The 18,570-nt window shown below is 37.2% G+C and overlaps 1 protein-coding gene, 1 long non-coding RNA gene and 1 other non-coding gene across 4 annotated transcripts in view; 1 reads left to right on the top strand and 2 right to left on the bottom strand.

The window, feature by feature from the left end:
* Positions 1 to 1,495: 1,495 nt before the first annotated feature.
* On the bottom strand, positions 1,496 to 2,910 carry LOC107197775 (uncharacterized). Its single transcript, XR_001518770.3, has 3 exons — positions 2,812 to 2,910; positions 1,823 to 1,857; positions 1,496 to 1,609 (listed from the first exon to the last, which is right to left on the bottom strand). It is a non-coding gene; the product is annotated as an uncharacterized LOC107197775 (long non-coding RNA).
* On the bottom strand, positions 1,700 to 1,770 carry LOC125785824 (small nucleolar RNA SNORD50). Its single transcript, XR_007428171.1, has one exon. It is a non-coding gene; the product is annotated as a small nucleolar RNA SNORD50 (small nucleolar RNA).
* A 2,840-nt stretch (positions 2,911 to 5,750) lies between the features above and the next one.
* Positions 5,751 to 18,570, top strand: part of snx14 (sorting nexin 14) — a 38,535-nt gene continuing 25,715 nt past the window's right edge. Inside the window, exons 1-10 of one of the 2 annotated variants that reach the window (XM_049479513.1) lie at positions 5,751 to 5,930; positions 7,440 to 7,576; positions 10,279 to 10,399; positions 10,492 to 10,568; positions 10,839 to 10,917; positions 11,010 to 11,053; positions 11,858 to 11,945; positions 12,059 to 12,143; positions 12,300 to 12,456; positions 18,237 to 18,312. In XM_049479513.1, coding sequence (XP_049335470.1) covers positions 7,440 to 7,576; positions 10,279 to 10,399; positions 10,492 to 10,568; positions 10,839 to 10,917; positions 11,010 to 11,053; positions 11,858 to 11,945; positions 12,059 to 12,143; positions 12,300 to 12,456; positions 18,237 to 18,312 — 864 coding nt within the window. In that variant the 5' untranslated portion in view covers positions 5,751 to 5,930. The remainder of the gene's footprint in view (positions 5,931 to 7,439; positions 7,577 to 10,278; positions 10,400 to 10,491; positions 10,569 to 10,838; positions 10,918 to 11,009; positions 11,054 to 11,857; positions 11,946 to 12,058; positions 12,144 to 12,299; positions 12,457 to 18,236; positions 18,313 to 18,570) is intronic. The other variant, XM_049479517.1, reaches the window with a different exon arrangement.

Genomic DNA, 18,570 nt, shown 5'->3' on the forward strand with positions numbered 1-18,570 from the left:
TCCATCTTGTGGTGACTGACCTGACTGCATAAATATTAGCATAATTATAGGCCATGGTGGGAGAACTAAGGGCTCCTGTCTTTTGGGTTTTCACTGTTATTTAAATGACATATAATTATTACATAAAAACTTTACAACACAGTTCTACATCTATTTTAGAACAAGCAGCAAACACTGTTGATTGGCCTCAACTTGTCTTCAGGTTTAGCAGGTACTGTATGGTAAGCAGAAAAAATTACAGACTGTGGCCTTCCCTGCCTGTCCATGATCTACAAAGTGTGGTAGATCACCAGGATACTTCTGCTTTATTACTTCACCTCAACTTATTTGCATAACATTTTTCACACTTGGCCTTGTCAGAGTAACTTGAGCAAGAACCAAGTTCCCAAGGGAGAGAAACTTCTTCTTTGGGAAACACTTGTGATAGCAAAATACTTATGCAAAATGACAGAACAATGAAATGGCCAATTAACTAATGCACTGGAAAGATTAACCCCAAATTGCCAAATTATTTAGATTAAAAAGTGAGAAGCCTTTTTTAATTCAGTGTTTCTCAACGTCTGGTCCTGGAAGCCCATTGCATACCCACTTAAACTGAATAATTGGCTAATGTTCAGCTGGATCAGGTTTGTTTGGTGCAAAAAGAAAGGGCAATTAATCATGGATTTTCCAAAGTGAATATTTTAGTAATATAAAACAGCTGAAGGATTTAAAAGTAGGTCTTAAAAATCAAGCCTAAGGAGGGGACAAACATTCATCCAGAAAACACACAAAGGTAAGTGATTTAAATGCACACCACTGGTTTTCAAGCCTAAAAGGTACATTCAAAATGCTCAAGCCCCAATTTACCAATTTAGGTTCCTTGCAGTTCTGATTAGTGTTGAATCTAGCAGGACAAGGTGTTGCCTATGAATTATTGTAAATGTTAAAAAAATGTGTCCAAGAGTAGCATTATCTAATCTAGGGCTCCTCAATCCTGGTCCAGGCACCACCCACTGCTCTGCACTGAGGCTTCAGCGTTTCACCACACCCACTGCAGAATTATGAGTAAAGAAGCTATAATCAGAAACAAAACCTATACATTTGGCAGGGAAGGGAGGTGCCAAGACCTGGACATTAAGAACCCTGTACTAATCCATGGCTGAAAAGTTCAGACCAGAACTCTTTTCAAAGGCTTTATATAAAAAAAAAAAAAAAAAAAAAAAACACACAACCAGGTAAAGGACTCAAATGTCTTAGATATTCAAGATGGACCACAAGGCTAAAGGGAGTGTTCCTCAATATTGGTCCTCAACACACCTGATTTAAACAATCAGCTCTTTAATGAGTCCTTTGCTGGGTTGCTGCCAGTTTGTGAAAGCAGAGACATTTACAAAAATGTGCAGGGCAAAATTGCACCATAAACCAGGATTGAAAGACACTTCATTAGGTTACAAATGGTCCCTTCAAGCTAAATGCATACAAGTCATACCTAGGAACACAAATTACAAGTCTGCAGTGTTTAATATTAAACTTTATTTCATATTCACATAATACAACACACACATTATGGTCAAAGAGTTAAACACAGAAGCTTGCAAAACTGTGCTGGATCAGCTGGTTCCAACTCCTGAAAAAGTAGAGAGATAAACAAAAACATTAACAAAACATTCCTACTAGGTGCAAAACAGCAGAATTCATTATCACAAACTCTAGCTGCTCATCAGAAGTCAGATCCGTTAGGGTTATCAGTCACAAATGATCAGGTTCGGGATAGTTTCATCATTAAAGCAACCATGATGCACACATCCATTAGGAGTGATCAGGGGTATATTAAACTCACCGTTGGGATCTGCACAATTTGGAAGATTAAATCATCTGTAGAAAATGAGAACAAAAAGGCAAGGTGATTATCATTCAATGAGCCTTAAGACAGCAGACATAAATCTTTACACGTGCACTGCTTGATGAAACAGCTTTGGTCTGCCAGCTCCCCTTTATTCAAACAGTCATTAGAATAAAGTCATTAAGACAGAATTGATGCAAAGTAATTGAGAGTAGTCTAAGGCGGTGCTTATGAACCAGTGTCTAAATGCAATACAAAATGCTTACTGGCAAAACATCAACCAAGCCAAAACTTGTATGACCCTAGTGGTCATATATGTGAGGCCAACATGAAGCACATGGCCCAAGCTATTTTTCTCCCCTAGTTGTACTAGCTATACAATCCCTACATGGCATGATCTGAGCGGATAATGAATTCATTGTGGAGGAGGGAGAGAAAAATATATAATTTATAGCCAACATAAACCCAAACCTTGGTACATGGTTGATGTGGGGGGACAAAATCCTCACAATAAATCACCACGTCAAACTCTGACCAATAACAATTCAAAGATTAACTTAAATTAGAAAGCATGAACAGAATGTCCCATTAAGTTCATGGAGAAATTGAGTGCAAATCAGATCAGAAAGAAAGCAGTCAAACTTGGATTTGTATGGAACATTTCCGTAAGAGATCCATACGCCTACACAGCAGCCCCAGACGAATTGATGTAGTCCACATGTAGTGCAATTTTTAATGTTTCTCAGCTTAAAAGTATTCATTTAAAAATAATATTTATGAGATTAAATGCACTGGCTACTGGACTGGAGCTGAGAAACACTGAACAAAAGAAGAGCCCCAGTCCCAGTGACCACGTGGAACTTCTATAACTAAATCAAAGTAATTAAATAGAAAAAACACAAGCAGAGAAGAGCTTTAAAATTAACTCGCGCCATATAACCTGAAATATAACTTAGTTTAACCCACAATAATTTAATTATAAATACCTTTCAGCCACAGACCGGCCCACACGTCCTCTCCACACACTCACACCCAGCAAAGAGAACCGAGACCCGCCGAGTAGCCGCTCCACACCCGCACTATCAGCACCACCCTCATGACGAATCAACACAAGAACCAATCAGCATCGAGACTCTACTTTAGCACGCATTTTAAACCCTTTAGTTTACTGTGCCGACTGATAAATACCTGTATATATGGAACTGTGCAGGGTACTAATAATTAATATTGATGTGTTTAAGATCCATATTAATAAAAACTAACTAACTAACTAACAAAAAAACAACAACATAAGGCATAATTATCTCCAATAAAATCAGTATGTTTTGATAAAGTTAAAGTGTCCAACAATCCACTATAAAATATAGGTAATAGCACAGAAAAATCCACCCAAAATTAGGCCTGATAATTACATTATCAACTCTGTACAATAAATGGACATGACTTGAAAAGAAAATCGTCTATTGTGTTTCTTTGTATGTTTGTTAACATATACACTGTGTAAGCCTGGATAGGTTGAGTTTACTGGTGGCCTTGACATTTTTAAATAATGTTTAATGAAAATTGGATTTAATTAAACTTGTAATATGCACAGTATATTACTATGCCTAAATTGTAAATAAATTTCATATATTTTTTTATTTGTTGCTTTGCACAATAATTGTATGTGAATAAAACAGATGTGTACTTTTTGTAGTTTTTATTTTGATTTAGTTCAACTAAAATATAGATAGAAGAACTGATGATTTTACAGCTTACAATATTAAGACCAGGCAATTAATCATTATGTATAATCTACAAGACTACAAGATCTACAGTATGCAAATAGAATGTGCTAGAAGCCAATAGAAAAGAATGTTTGTATGTATATGTGTCTGCAAAGTTTATCTAATGTTTGTGTATATACATTTTTATATAAAACAGATTTACTTTATTTGAGTTTATGCATTTTGTGAGTTTACAGTGAACAGTATCCAGTTCAATACAACAGTCCAACAGTATCCAATTAACAGTGCTACAGAACTGTGCCTCCAAACACACAGTGTGTACTGCAGCAGGTGAAGATAAAAGTATATTTCCCAAACTACAAATAATTAAAAAATTGTTGTGTTTAAAACGGTGTGACTGCTTTGTTATACTGTTCGATTTTTACATTGTCATTGGCATTTAAATTGCCTTAAAATTACAATAATATTGTTTATTGTAATAATTTCTGGGATGATATATCGTTCTCAATACACTGTAGTTAATCTTTTAAGTGAGAGTGGCTGTGAAATAAATGGTGAATTGTTGTCCTTTTTTACAGAAAGAATACTGAGGAAACTGTTTAAGTGTATATAAACTATTTTATACACTCCTCTCTGCCTCCTAACATTCAGGATTTATTCTGGAGTTTCTCTCAGAGTGTAGTTCTGAAATTTATTTAGTTCTCTGGAGAAGGTTTATCTCATGCCGCCCTCTAGTGCATTAAAACTGAGCTGCAGACACATAATACCTCAGAAACAGTACGAGCAGTGCGATTACACTTTCGGATGCACTCTACAGATAAATATTCAATAATTAAACAGACACTGATACCCTGCTGTAGGCTCTGGAGTAAACTGGGATGTATGGGTGTGATCAGGTATGAGAAGGATTTTGGACTCTTCAAAATAAGGGTCCTGCACTGCTCTCACTGCACGGGGAGACTAGAGTCAAACCTAAATTATTATTTTAAAACTACGGAGTCCCTAATGTGACATCCTGTTAATAAAAAAATAAATAATGCGTGGCCACGACTTATGAAAGCGTGGGATATGGCATCCTAAGGAGTGGCCACGACTTATTAAGGCATGGGCACGAGATCCTAATGCTTGGGAATGAGATAATTAATGCATGCTAATGAGATAATAAAGTCGTAGTTAGAAAACACTATAGCTTGCTTTTCTGTAAATGAATGCCCACGAAGAAGACTGAATATTACATCAAAGCTCCGATTCAAGGATAATCTTTTGTAAGCAATTATGGAGAGTGAATTGGTTTCTTTTAATTTTCATCTGGGAGGGAATTATGGAGATATGCTGGAGTCTCTTGCAGTGAGACATGTCATAATTATAAAAATAAAAATATTCTACTCAACCAGAATAAAACATATACACTATATATGTTTTAACTAGCTCTTGACCGGCATAGGGTGTGGTTTCTCTGGATGACCAGAAAGGTACTATTCCATTATGATACCAGAAATCTGAGGTAAAGCCTGATACCACAATACAGTACTGAGTATGACTGAAGACTAAAACTAAAAATTTAATGTTTACTGTATTAAATCAGAACTATTTATATTGTACAAAATAAATCTGTAAATCATTGTAAGGAAGTCAGTTTTCGACTAGAGCTAGCTGATTTTTTTTTTAAAATGTGACAAAAAAGTTTGCCACAACCAGAGAGAACCTCTAGAGAGGAGAATTGCCACTTAAGAATCTTATGCTAGTTTGACCCATAGACACTTATACGTATATGATGTCTATGGTTTGACCACCAGAGATCAGTTCAGAGTGGGTTCAAGTGGAAAAGCTTAACAGAATCAGATTTTATAAGGGTTCAATAATGTTTTTCTTAAGTTTTCTTAAGTCAGTAGCAGTAAGACCAGTGTCTTTTCTGCCTAAAACCAGTTTGATGTAGAAAAATGGAAATAAACATTTTTTTTTTTTTTTTTTACCTTTTTAGTACTTCATTGTACTTTTCAAAAATAAAGGAATATCGAGAACAAGTGTTCACTTTAGTTAATTTTTTTATTTGTGTTTTAGCCGTTTAGCTGTATTTACACCCATTCATTCATTACTCTTTCTCGGGCTCCCTCTAGCGGTGATTTACTGATATAACAGAGGGGAGAGACAGGAAGTGGGCAGACTGGTCATTATCCTCTAGTTATATTCGGAGCTCCGGGACTCTTATTTTAAAATGTAGTCTCTCTAATCTGATAGGGAAATAAATAGTGAACTGTTGACATGTCGGAGAGACTGACATTACCAGTGTAAATATGAAGTAGTTTTAGAGAGGCGAGATTCTCCAGCCTTCGCTGAGTTAGGTCTAAATCACGGTTCCGGCCGAGGATCTCTTTAAGGTACTATAAATCTGCCTGATTACGAGTTAGTCTAACCTAGCCTAGTGTAGCTTAGTCTCTATCTGCAGGAAGATGATTAGCTGGACGAGCTGAGTTTAGCAGATTAGCTAAAGTTATCTGCTGTAGTTTCCACCTCGCTGTACTATAAACAACATGAAGCAGTTAGCTCGTTCCTACCTGTGTAGTGTAGAGTTTAGTGAGTTTGTACAGAGAAGGAGTTTTTAGACAGTTAAACTGGTTTGGTGTGGGTTGTTTATCCCAGTACACTGTAGAGCGTTTTAATAGCTGTCAGCTGACTGTTGTCTGACTCTTCACCCTGTAGTTAATGCTCCTGCTGGATCAGCCCTGTTTTAAAACCCTCACCAAATGAGTCTGCTTTACAAAAATATACTTTAAAGCTCATTATTCATATTAACATACTTTACATAGAAATTCTGGGGAATCTAAGGAAATACATAAAATTGAAAGAGATATTATTTGTTCAAGCAAACTTCAAAATTAAAGTCTGTAAACTGAAGAAATGGCTGAAATAACAAAAACGATGCAGAGCTTTCAGACCTCAAATAATGCAAAGAAAACCAGTTCATAATTATAAAGTTTTAATAGTTCAGAAATCAATATTTGGTGGAATAACCCTGTTTTTTAATCTCAGCAGTTTTCATGCATCTTGGCATGTTCTCCTCCACCAGTCTTACACACTGCTTTTGGATAACTTTATGCCTTTACTCCTGGTGCAAAAATTCAAGCAGTTCAGATTGTTTTGATGGCTTGTGATCATCCATCTTCCACTTGATTATATTCCAGAGGTTTTCAATTTGGCAAAATCAAAGAATACTGCTCAATAGTTCTTGGACACTCCCATGTTTTCTCCTTTATTTTTACTATTTAAGTTCTTTAAGACCAGACAATAATAAACAAAAATGGTGTAAAATCCAAGGTACAAAATGCAGTACAATTTGCAGTAAATTTCTATGACCTTTAAGGAAAAAAAAACAAACTAAAAACTATATATTAGAATAGTACTGTCTAAGCCTGTCTAATTTTATTAGTAATTCTTCTATTTTGCTGGGTTTATTAGGTATTATGGAACATAGCTGAAAGAAAATGTACTAAGTTATAATAATAATAGTTCTGAAGTGAGATGTACTTTTCTTACAAAAGTCAAATGATTAATTTTATTGTAATCAAACAAAATCTCTACAAGAAACACACCTGAACATTTCGTACATGTTCTAGAGCACAAATAATATAACCTGTACTCTTCTGTGTTCTGTAACTAACATGCCAGTAAATGTACTGGCAATCACAAAGATGCTATTGTTTTACCTGAACACGTGCACCATGTATTTTTTAAAGCTATGTTTCATATTTAAAAACATTGGTATTGTGTGTCCTGACTGTTTAGTATATGTGTTTAGTACTTGTAGATGTGGAATAATGTCTCTCCACTAGAAGCTGAAGCAGTGATACAGTGATCTGTGTGAGCATCTTTGTTGTTTTCTTCGGCAGATGGCAGATGTTAAAAGATTATTGGCGACCCTCAGAAGAGGGTTTAGGATTGACGTGCTTATGGAAGTTGCCAGGCAGTATCCTTTTATATGCTTTTTGCTGATGTCCATGCTGTCATCAACCATAATCCTCACCAGGTGAGTAGAGTACTGTGATTAGTTAAACTAACTCAAGAAAAGCTGCATTGCATTAGCAAGTGTTGGCAGTTGTTTGGCTGAAGTTAATTTCTCTGTCAGACTAAGAAGATTGCACCTAGTCTGCTATGCTTTTTTGAGTAAAATTGTCTCATCCAACACAAAATGCTTTAGAATTTCTGTTTCCTAATAATCAAAACGATCTTAAATATATCCTCCACATACTGCAATATTTTGTCCTCTTTTTTTTCTTAACTCTGCTTAATTAGCTTTAGTTTTATTTTCTTAGTACTCTATTATCAAATTTGCCTTGAATTTTTACTGTGCCTACCATGTTTGGAATTCATGCTTCAAACAAGGAAATATTGCAGTTATTTGGAATCCTGGTGCTGTAAATGTACAGTCATATACAAAAGTTTAAGCATCCATGTTCCACTGATCCTGTTTTTCTTTTTCACATTTACACAGCCTAAATTACTTTTTTTTTACTTACTTTACCGTTAAAAAAGAAACTAAATGAGAAAGAAATTAAATGGGGACTGTTCAGCGTTTCATGTAGAAGATTTATTTACTTATTGTCATTTATAATTTAAACAAAATGTAGGTTCCTTAATTGTTTGTAGTCCTGTAATATATAGTAGGCTCTCAAGAAAAATAATTGTTAACAAAAAAAAATAATGTTCCAACAATGATTATATTTCAAGATTCAAGATTCAAGATTCAAGATTTTTATTGTCACGTCACAGAGTACAGGTGTACATGTGAGTGAAAAACTTGGGTGCAGATTCCCACCAATGCGCAAAGAATAATATTTACAAGAGAGTAATAAAATAATATAAAATATATAAAAATAGGACATACAGATAACTTACAGTATAAACACTATTTACAATACACTTAATTACAATAAACATGATAACTTACACTATAGACAAATATTATTAGAACAGATATGCACAGATGTAGATATGCGGATAGTGTGGAAGTAGTCAGTATGTGACAGTATAGCTATGAGTAAGTGCAGGTAAGGAATGAGTTGAGTGGGGAGTGCAGGGGGCAGAATGCTGTATAATATGGGAAAGTCTGATAGATGCAGTGTAAAGTAAAGTGCAGGGTGCAGAGTTTGTATGGGTTTCAGTGGGGTGGGTTGGGCAGAACACCGTTCTACTGGCTGTTCCACAGCCTGGTTGCTTGGGGGAAGAAGCTGTCTCGGAACCGGCTGGTTCTGGTCTTCAAGCTTCTGAGCCTCCTTCCACTCGGCAGCTGTGAGAACAGGGAATGGCTTGGATGGAACGGGTCCTTCATGATCTTTTTGGATTTCCTCAGGCAGCGGTTGGTGTATAAATCCAAAAGGTTTGGGAGCTCAACCCCAGTGATGTACTGCGCTGTGCGCACAACCCTCTGCAGGGATTTCCGCTCCAGAGCAGTACAGTTCCCATACCAGGTGGTGATGCTGCCCGTCAGAATGCTTTCCACAGTGCAGGTGTAGAAAGTCCTGAGGATGCTGGGGTTCAGACCAAACCTCCTCAGCCGTCTGAGGAAGTACAGGCGTTGTTGTGCCTTCTTCACCACCCGTGTGGTGTGTTCTGTCCATGTCAGATCCTCGCTGATGTGAACACCCAGAAACTTGAAGCTGCTGACCCTCTCCACCGCAGTCCCGTTGATGGAGATCGACGAGTATGCTTTCTCCTGCTTCCTGAAGTCCACGATCAGCTCCTTGGTCTTGCTGACGTTTAGAGAGAGGTTATTCTCCTGGCACCAGTTTTCCAGGATGTTAACCTCCTCTCTGTAGGCCGATTCGTCGTTGTTTGAGATCAGGCCAACAATTGTTGTGTCGTCAGCAAATTTGATGATGACATTGGAGCTGTGTCTGGCTGTGCAGTCGTGGGTGTACAGGGAGTACAGGAGCGGGCTGAGCACACAGCCCTGGGGCGCTCCGATGTTGAGGGTCAGTGAGGAGGATGTGATGTTGCCCATCCTCACCACCTGCTGTCGGTCTGACAGGAAGTTCAGGATCCAGCTGCACAGTGTGCTGTTCAGACCCAGATCCCGGAGCTTGACGTCGAGCCTCGAGGGAACGATGGTGTTGAATGCTGAACTGTAGTCCACAAACAGCATTCTCACATACGTGTCCTTCTTGTCCAGGTGAGAGAGGGCAGTGTGCAGGGTCAGGGCGATCGCATCGTCAGTGGATCTGTTCTGCCTGTATGCAAACTGCAGTGGGTCCAGGGTGGCAGGCAGTGAGGAACAGATGATATCCCTAACCAGCCTCTCAAAGCATTTGCTTATGATGGAGGTTAGGGCAACAGGTCGCCAGTCATTCAGACAGGTGGTGTGGGCAGTCTTTGGAACTGGCACAATGGTGGCCAGTTTAAAGCAAGCTGGCACAACAGAGAGAGAGAGTGATGTATTATAAATGTCCGTGTAGACTGCTGCCAGTTCTCTATAGCAGGCTTTAAGCACTCTCCCGGGAATGCCATCCGGACCAGCTGACTTGCGTGGATTTATCCGCTGAAAAGCTCTGCGCACGTCAGCTTCAGAGACGGAGGGTGGGATGGGATCAGCGGTGGGCGGGGCGCACTCTGGGAGCGCAGCGGTGGGCGGGGCGCACTCTGGGAGCGCAGCGGTGGGCGGGGCGCACTCTGGGAGCGCAGCGTATATCTGTGAAGGTGCATCATATGTCTCTGTCTCTCCCTCACTTTTAGGTATCTACATATTCTGATGATTTTTTGGTCTTTCTTTGCTGGAGCAGTTACCTTCTACTGTTCACTAAGTCCAAACTACCTCGTACCAAATGTCTTCTTTTCTATAAAGCCCAAAGATAAAGTAAGTTCATGAATATATATCAGTTCTCTCCCTGTATGAAGAAATTCTAAGAAAATTGATTGATTTGTGTCCTTGTTTGTGTCTGTGTACAGCGACAGGAACAGCAGGAGCTCTTCCCGCAGGGCCACAGTTGTGCGGTTTGTGGAAAAAACAAGTGCACTCGACACAGGTAGGGCTTCCTGCAGGCACAGAGCAGCTGTGATAAAACATTTACTTTACATTTTGTTATAGGAGCCAATATATATATATATATATATATATATATATATATATATATATATATATATATATACACATATATATATATATATATATATATATATATATATATATGTGTATATGTGTATATATATATATATATATATATATATATATATACACATATATATATATATATAAAAAGTTTCCATACTGAATTGCTTTCTATGGTGCTCTACAGACCAACACTTCTTTTGGAAAACTACCAGCCGTGGTTGGGTTTGAAAGTTCACTCGAAGGTGGATTCATCCGTTGGAGAGGTAAAGTTCATACTGGGGTGTTTCTTAGTTAAGTCAGCAGTTGAATGATCAGGTCTGTAATTTTTAACATTCTGTTTTTTGTCCGTCCTCAGGTGTTTGAGTTAATTCTGGAGAACTTTGTATATCCTTGGTACAGGTATGATGGACACATTTGCATTTTTAAGAGACACAATTGCAAAAGTTCTACAGTGACACAGCTGTTTAAAGCATTTTTAGCATATTCTTACTAAGTTTAATGCATCATGGGATATTTTTTTTATGAAAATAGTGGATCTGAAAATAACATGACAATTCAAATTTTTTTTTTTAACATTACTAAATTCATTCACCTATTGGGACCCCCCCCCAGCCCTCTGCAGGGTTTTGCCCTGTTGTTATAACCCAAACACACCTAAGCTCAGAAGGAAAATATCAAAACCTTAGTAGGTTGGTTCATTTGAATTGGAGAAGTGAGTACCTGACTATAGAATATCGGCAAGCTTCTGTGTTTTTCACATTGTAAAGAATAATTAATATGTTTATGCATATACTATATATTTTTTGTAAATAATACTGTTGGTCAATGGCTTTCTAAAAATGTTTAAACGTAAACAAAATGTACAAAAATCAAATATTTGAGCGCCAAAGTGAATGTGGCATGTGTATTGGTCTAATTGTTTTAAGAAGCCTAAGTTTACTCCTAGATATCTATAGTTATTGCTGTTGTATTACTTAAACTACTTTTACGGTACTTAAATGTAACTTAACATAGTAACATGTGATATAATCTTTTATATTATATTTATTATTAGTTTTATTAGTATTTATTATTATTAAAAGTAATTGTTTTGTTGGCAAAATGGCAAAAATGTAATGATTTCTTTTTTTAAAGAGTTTATTCAATTCTTTCTGCTTGTTTCATGAAAAAATGGAATTTTTATGTATATATTTTTTTCTTTAGGGATATTACTGATGATGAGGCTTGTGTGGACGAACTGAGGCAGACATTCCGTTTCTTTGCTTCAGTTTTGGTTCGACGAGCCCAGAAAGTAAGCAGTATCTTATGATATGATGGGAAATGTTTGGTTTGACATCACAAAGCCTGACTAATTGTTCTTATCTTAGGGCTCCAATATTCTGCTTATTATATTATTTTTTGTAGGTGGACGTACCATCAGTAGCCACAGGTAAAATGATGAAGGCAGCTATGAAGCACATAGAGATTTTTGCCAAAGCACAGCAGAAAGGTAGGTGACCTGAGTGTGATTTGGCATATATGATTCATTCTTGTAGCTGGTGTTGAAGAAGCTTTATTGTTTTTTTTTGTTTTTTTTTTGTTTTTTGTTTTTTAAGTAAACAGGTTAGTAATCAGTTGTGCTTTGTATGGGTGTGTGTTTCTGCAGTTAAGAACTCTGAGAACCTGCAGCAGGCTGCTCTGGAGGAGTATGGTGCAGATCTGCACGTTGCTTTGCGCAGCCGTAAAGATGAGCTGCTGTATCTGAGGAAACTCACAGAAATGCTCTTCCCTTACGTCGTGCCTCCTAAAGCCACAGACTGCAGGTATGTGTATATGCTGGAGATGCTCACAGGTACTGAACTAATCTCTGTGGCTGATAAACTGACACATTGTCACTCTGCTTGAGTGATTGCATAGATTGAGTGAAACCGTTATTGTCTGCATAATGATCACAGTAAACAGTTAAAGACTGTGTTCACACAACAGGTAGATTTTCTGACCAAATCTGACATTTTTTTAGAAACACTGAGCAGCTGTAAAAAACGTATTCACAGATGTTGTCCCTTTTTTATCTACTCACATCCGTTTTTCTTCTCCTTTACGTAAATGATTTACAGTTTGGCTTTTGAGACACATTGCTGTGAATTGGATATGTATTGGATATCAGTGTTGAACAAACAACACATTTGTGACCCATATGACGCAAATGATTAGATTTGGGCCACATTTACCTGCGGTGTGAACTGTGAACATAGCCAACGTTTTGAACAGGAAGTTCTATATTAAGTCCTTAAAATATAGAAATGCAAGTTAAATTCAGTTTAATGGTGACACAAAACCAATAAAAAATTTCCAGCTATAATTTTATCATAAAGTAGAACTAAAATATTTAAAAAAATCAATTCGTTCAACTGTGAAAAGTGTTAGCCAGTGTGCAATAAATGCATCTTTTTTATTATATAATTAATTACTAATTTTACATCATAAAAAAAAAGGCCAGATGACGCAAATTTTAAAGGTGTCCTTTGGCCAAAAATAATTTTTTTTCTTGTTCTTTGTGAAATACAATATGTCTCTCTGAGTTGTATATGCATGCTACATATGTAACTGTTCTTCAACCATTGTCTGCAGTAGCTAGTAAAAGAAAATATTCAGAAAAACGAGTCGATCAGGAAAAGCACTGTTCCTACATCAACTCGTGAGTTAGTATTCATGGCCTCGCCCACTTCAGCGAGAGCTAAAACCGACATGTTTCGCCAGATAGGAGCTAACAGCGCTAGGAACAGCATGGCAGTTTGTTGCTGTGTTATTTGTGCAAATATCACATTAGTGTTTTATGCTTTACCAGTAATTTAGAGCTAAGGAAATTTCCCAGTAAAATCAACAAACCTTTATTTTATTGCTTGGCTTATTGGCTCTTCTTCTGGACAAACTCCTCAGTTTTAGTCTCATTTTAATTTAATTTAATTTTTGCAGTTAGAAGTATTGCAGTTTTTGTTTCTTAATGAGCTCAGCGTTCTTTACTAATTTAAAAATCAGTTTAAAATTTTTTGCAATCTGCATTCAAAGTATGTAGTGTACAGTGCTGGCCAAAAGTATTGGCACCCCTGCAATTCTGTCAGATAATACTCAATTTCTTCCAGAAAGTGATTGCAATTACAAATGCTTTGGTATTAATATTTATTTTGCTTGCAATGAAAAAACACAAAAGAGAATGAAAAAAAGTCAAATCAATTATCATTTTACACAAAACTCCAAAAATGGGCCAGACAAAAGTATTTGCACCCCCAGCCTAATACTTGGTAGTACAACCTTTAGACAAATTAACTGCGAACAACCGCGTCTGGTAACCATCAATGAGTTTCTTACAAAGCTCTGCTGCAATTTTAGACCATTCTTCTTTGGCAAACTGCTCCAGGTCCCTGAGGTTTGAAGGGTGCCTTCTTCAAACTGCCATTTTGAGATCTCTCCACAGGTGTTCTATGGGATTCAGGTCTGGACTCATTGCTGGCCACTTTAGAAGTCTCCAGTGCTTTCTCTCAAACCATTTCCTAGTGCTTTTTGGAGTGTGTTTGGGTCATTGTCCTGCTGGAAGACCCATGACCTCTGAGGGAGACCCAGCTTTCTCACACTGGGCCCTACATTATGCTGCAATATTTGTTGGTAGACTTCAGACTTCATAATGCCATGCACACGATCAAGCAGTTAAGTGCCAGAGGCAGCAAAGCAACTCCAAAACATCAGGGAACCTCCGCCATGTTTGGTTGTAGGGACAATGTTTTTTTCTTTGAAGGCCTCGTTTTTTTCCTGTAAACTCTACGTTGATCCCTTTTCCCAGAAAGCTTTACTTTTGTCTCATCTGACCAGAGAACATTCTTCCAAAACGTTTTTGACTTTCTCAGATAAGTTTTGGCAAACTCCAGCCTGGCTTTTTTATGTCTCTGGGTCAGAAGTGGGGTCTTCCTGGGTATCCTACCATACCCAGATCCTGATGGATAGTACGGGTTGACACTGTTGTACCCTCGGACTGCAGAGCAGCTTGAACTTGTTTGGATGTTAGTCGAGGTTCTTTATCCACCATCCGCACAATCTTTCGTTGAAATCTCGCATCCATTTTTGTTTTCCGTCCACATCTAGGGAGGTTAGCCACAGTGCCATGGGCTTTAAACTTCTTGATGACACTGCGCACGATAGACACAGGAACATTCAGGTCTTTGGAGATGGACTTGTAGCCTTGAGATTGCCCATGCTTCCTCACAATTTTACTTCTCAAGTCCTCTTGTCTCAAGTTCTTTGGTCTTCTTTCTTTTTTTCAAATTGAATTATATCCAATTTGGCTTTTTGACAATTCTTTTTGTGGCTTCCCATTTAGGACAATTTAAATGAACATTTCAATATCAAAGCATTTGTAATTGCAATCATTTTCTGGGAGAAATGGAGCATTATCTGACAGAATTACAGGGGTGCCAATACTTTAGGCCAGCACTGTAGTTTATACTTCACTATATTTTGCATATCATTTTTTAACTTTTTACATTATAATGAATGATTATACAGTGGGGAGGTCAAATTAAGATTAGCCATTAAAAAACTAGTGACATGATTGCCTGCTATACTTTTATCATAAAATAGGTATTTAGAAAAAAATCCATCAATTGATTTAACTGTCAAATATGTTAGCCAATGTGTTGAATCTGTTGGTTATTTCAGTACCTGTGGCAGAAGATGGTGACGTGTGCTTATAGTGACAGTCTCTTTCTGTACAAGATGCTGTGTTTTACATGCATCATGCAGGTTATCGTTTTTAACCTGTTTTGTAAACCTATGCAGTTTGTTTTAATATGTGTCTGTAAGTGAAATTCCAGTGCATCTTTACTACTAGAGCTATGATCAGTTCAGTTGTAGGCATCAGCTGTAGACCACCAGGTGCAGAAAATACTGGTACCATATATCATATGCTACAAAAAAACAACCAGTTTGCACACATGTATGCACATTCACTAATTACTGCCTGCCAAAGCCACACACTGCAGGTGCAAAGAACACAGATGTGCACATACACTTTATCATGTTCCCCAAAGAGAACACACACACACATACACACTTATTGTGCCCTATATCATACATCCCAATGTTACCAACTGCAGGTGCAGAGAGAAAATAGCATGCATACACATGCACTGTTTGTATATGTGTAATCCCTTTTTAGATCAGAATTGTTTTGGTGTCATGAGGTTTCCTAGACAATATTAGGCATTTGGTTTTAATGTTATGGCTGGTAGGTGTGTAAATAAAATAATCCTTCAAAACACTGAAGTCTATTATAGCACACATAACATTATTGATATGTATCCAACTCTGGGTTAGAGCTTTAGCCAATTTGTACAGTTGGCTGTAGATGGCAATGCTGTGCTTACAGTGACTGTGTTTATGTGTGTGCTTTACATACATCCTGCAGATTATCTTGTTTTTTTTTTTTTTCTAAAGAGTCAAACAGATGCCACAAATACCACATGACTGTTTCAGAGGCCTTTGGAGTCCATGCATTGTGCAGATATGGCCTTTTTTCTTTTTTGTTTTAGGGAGCATAGACAATAAAAAGACATTTGGTTTTAATGGTGTTGGTTGGTGATATATACAATATATACAATAATGCTTGTTACATTTTGGAGCATGTGACTTGAAAGTAAAAAAAAGGACAGAACTCAATGAAAATATTTGGGCTTAACTAAAAATTTGAGCTCTCTGATGGCTTTTTATTACTCTTTATTAGCTTCTACCCTTAATTAGGGTTGTCACTTGTTTAGATCATTGTTTAAAAAATAAGGCCAGATGATGCAAATTTTAAAGATTTCCTTCCGCTAAAATCCACTTTTTCTGCTGCATATTGCTGCATATGAAACTCTTTCTCAACCTCCATTGTCTGCAGTAGCTAGTAAAAGAAAAATGAATCGATCAGAAAAAGCACTGTGTCTACAGCAACCTGTAAATTAGTATTCATGGTTCCGCCCACCTTGGCTCGGGACCGCTCACAGTAAGAGCTGAAGCAAACACTAGGCAGCATGGCAGTTCGTTTCTGTGTTATTTGTGCAAATATCACATCAGTGTTGTATGTTTTGCCCAGTAATTCAGAGCTAATTAACAAATGATTAGAATTTGTCCATGGAATACCACCAGCGACGTACAATTGAGATAGGTAGGTGTGTTTTTTAGAACATTTCTGCTTACACTAGTTACTTAGCTAGCTAGCTATCTTGTGTAAGCAGAGGGAGGTGGGTAGTCTAGGTCCAGAAAGTAAAAATTCACACTGGGTCCTGCTGCAACTCAGCCAACAAAACCCCGGGGTGGATTTTTACTCTCTGGACCTGGATTACCTACTTCTGTGTGTAAGTTACTAGGTTTACATAGGATCTCCAGTGGATTTTGCGATTTACTAGATCAGTGGCTAAACTGCACTTAGCAGGGCATTACACATGATGTAAATTAACAGATGACATTGCAAAGACTGTTATTAGTGTAAAATGTCTTTATTTCAAAACATGTTTACTGTCTCGCTGTGTTGCAGTGCTGTTAGCCAATCAGAGGTGATGTTATTGCATGTGTGAATATTCATGAGCAAGACCCGAAATCCTATAGTTTCTCCCCCCCTCCTCTCCTAAAGCAGCGTTATACCGGATCACTGGAGCACTTTTTTTTTTTTTTCCCCCACAAAAAAACAGCTTGTATTGCATTAATTTATACAAGATACCACAATTAGACATTTAAAAAAAAAACAAAAAAAAAACAATGGAATAAGACATTTTTAAAGCTTTAAAAATATTCCCTATATTTAAACCCTACAATTAACATATATGGTCTCTTCTAATTAGCAAACTAACATACGGACAAATAAAGCAGCTTGTGCCCAAAAAGCAGAAGAAGCCTTTAGCAGAGCAAAGCCATTTCCTTAGTTCGTAATTTGCTTAACAGGAATGGTCAATTTGAGTTCTAATAAAAAACAAGAAATGTTTTAGAGGAACTGTCTGTTGAATTATTAAAGGAAACCTTCTTTAAACTTTAAATCAACATATCTGAAGCACAGCATATAAGAATTTTAAACTGAAGATTTGCAGCATTTACTTGGTGTCTGTCTTGCACTGTTGCCTAATCTTATCTTAGGCTTTTTCACGTTTTTTTTATCTGGTCATTTTTACTAGTAATGATGTATAATTTTTGCGCCTACTTGATATAGTTTTGCAGATATTGCGTGACTAAAGGCAGCAACTTGTATTAGCTCCTATCATTTTCATCAGAAACCTCTCTTGCATTAGTATATACATTTTTCTGGTTTTCATGTGGTTTCCCCTTAGTCATTATATTATCTTAAATTTTATCTGTGGTTCAGAGAACTGAATGTTTCTCACTGCCATTTTGCAGCCACAGGCTCTTTTGCTGACTAAGTGTCAGTCCTCAAGTTCCTTCTGATTTACACTAGCTCATGAGTACACCGCTTGAATTCTGAAGATGAATGTTTAGAAAGTGTTTGTTAAAGACCCATAAGGTTGCTACTGGGTTAGTTTGAGATCTTTTAGTGTTTTGCTAATGCAGTGCTGTTTGTCATCAGGTCGCTGGCCCTGCTGATTCGAGAGGTCATGACTGGCTCAGTGTTTCTTCCAACCATGGACTTCATGGCAGAACCTGTATGTAAAAAAGGCAGATGTAACATAAAAATGCTTTCTGTCTGTTCCTGGCATTACTTGTATTCCTCCTAACTTCTACCACTTAAATGAATTGATATAAAACTTTTGGATTGCACTTTACTGAAATGTAGCATCTATAAGCCTTCATAATACCTACATAAGCATTTCTTGATTGTGAATTAAGACTAGGCATTTCTGTAGGCATTTCTAAAGGCTTTTTTTCACCATGTATTAGTAGTCATAACACTTAATACTATG

Source organism: Astyanax mexicanus, chromosome 1 (assembly GCF_023375975.1).
Source record: "Astyanax mexicanus isolate ESR-SI-001 chromosome 1, AstMex3_surface, whole genome shotgun sequence".
Taxonomy (NCBI): Eukaryota; Metazoa; Chordata; class Actinopteri; order Characiformes; family Acestrorhamphidae; genus Astyanax; species Astyanax mexicanus.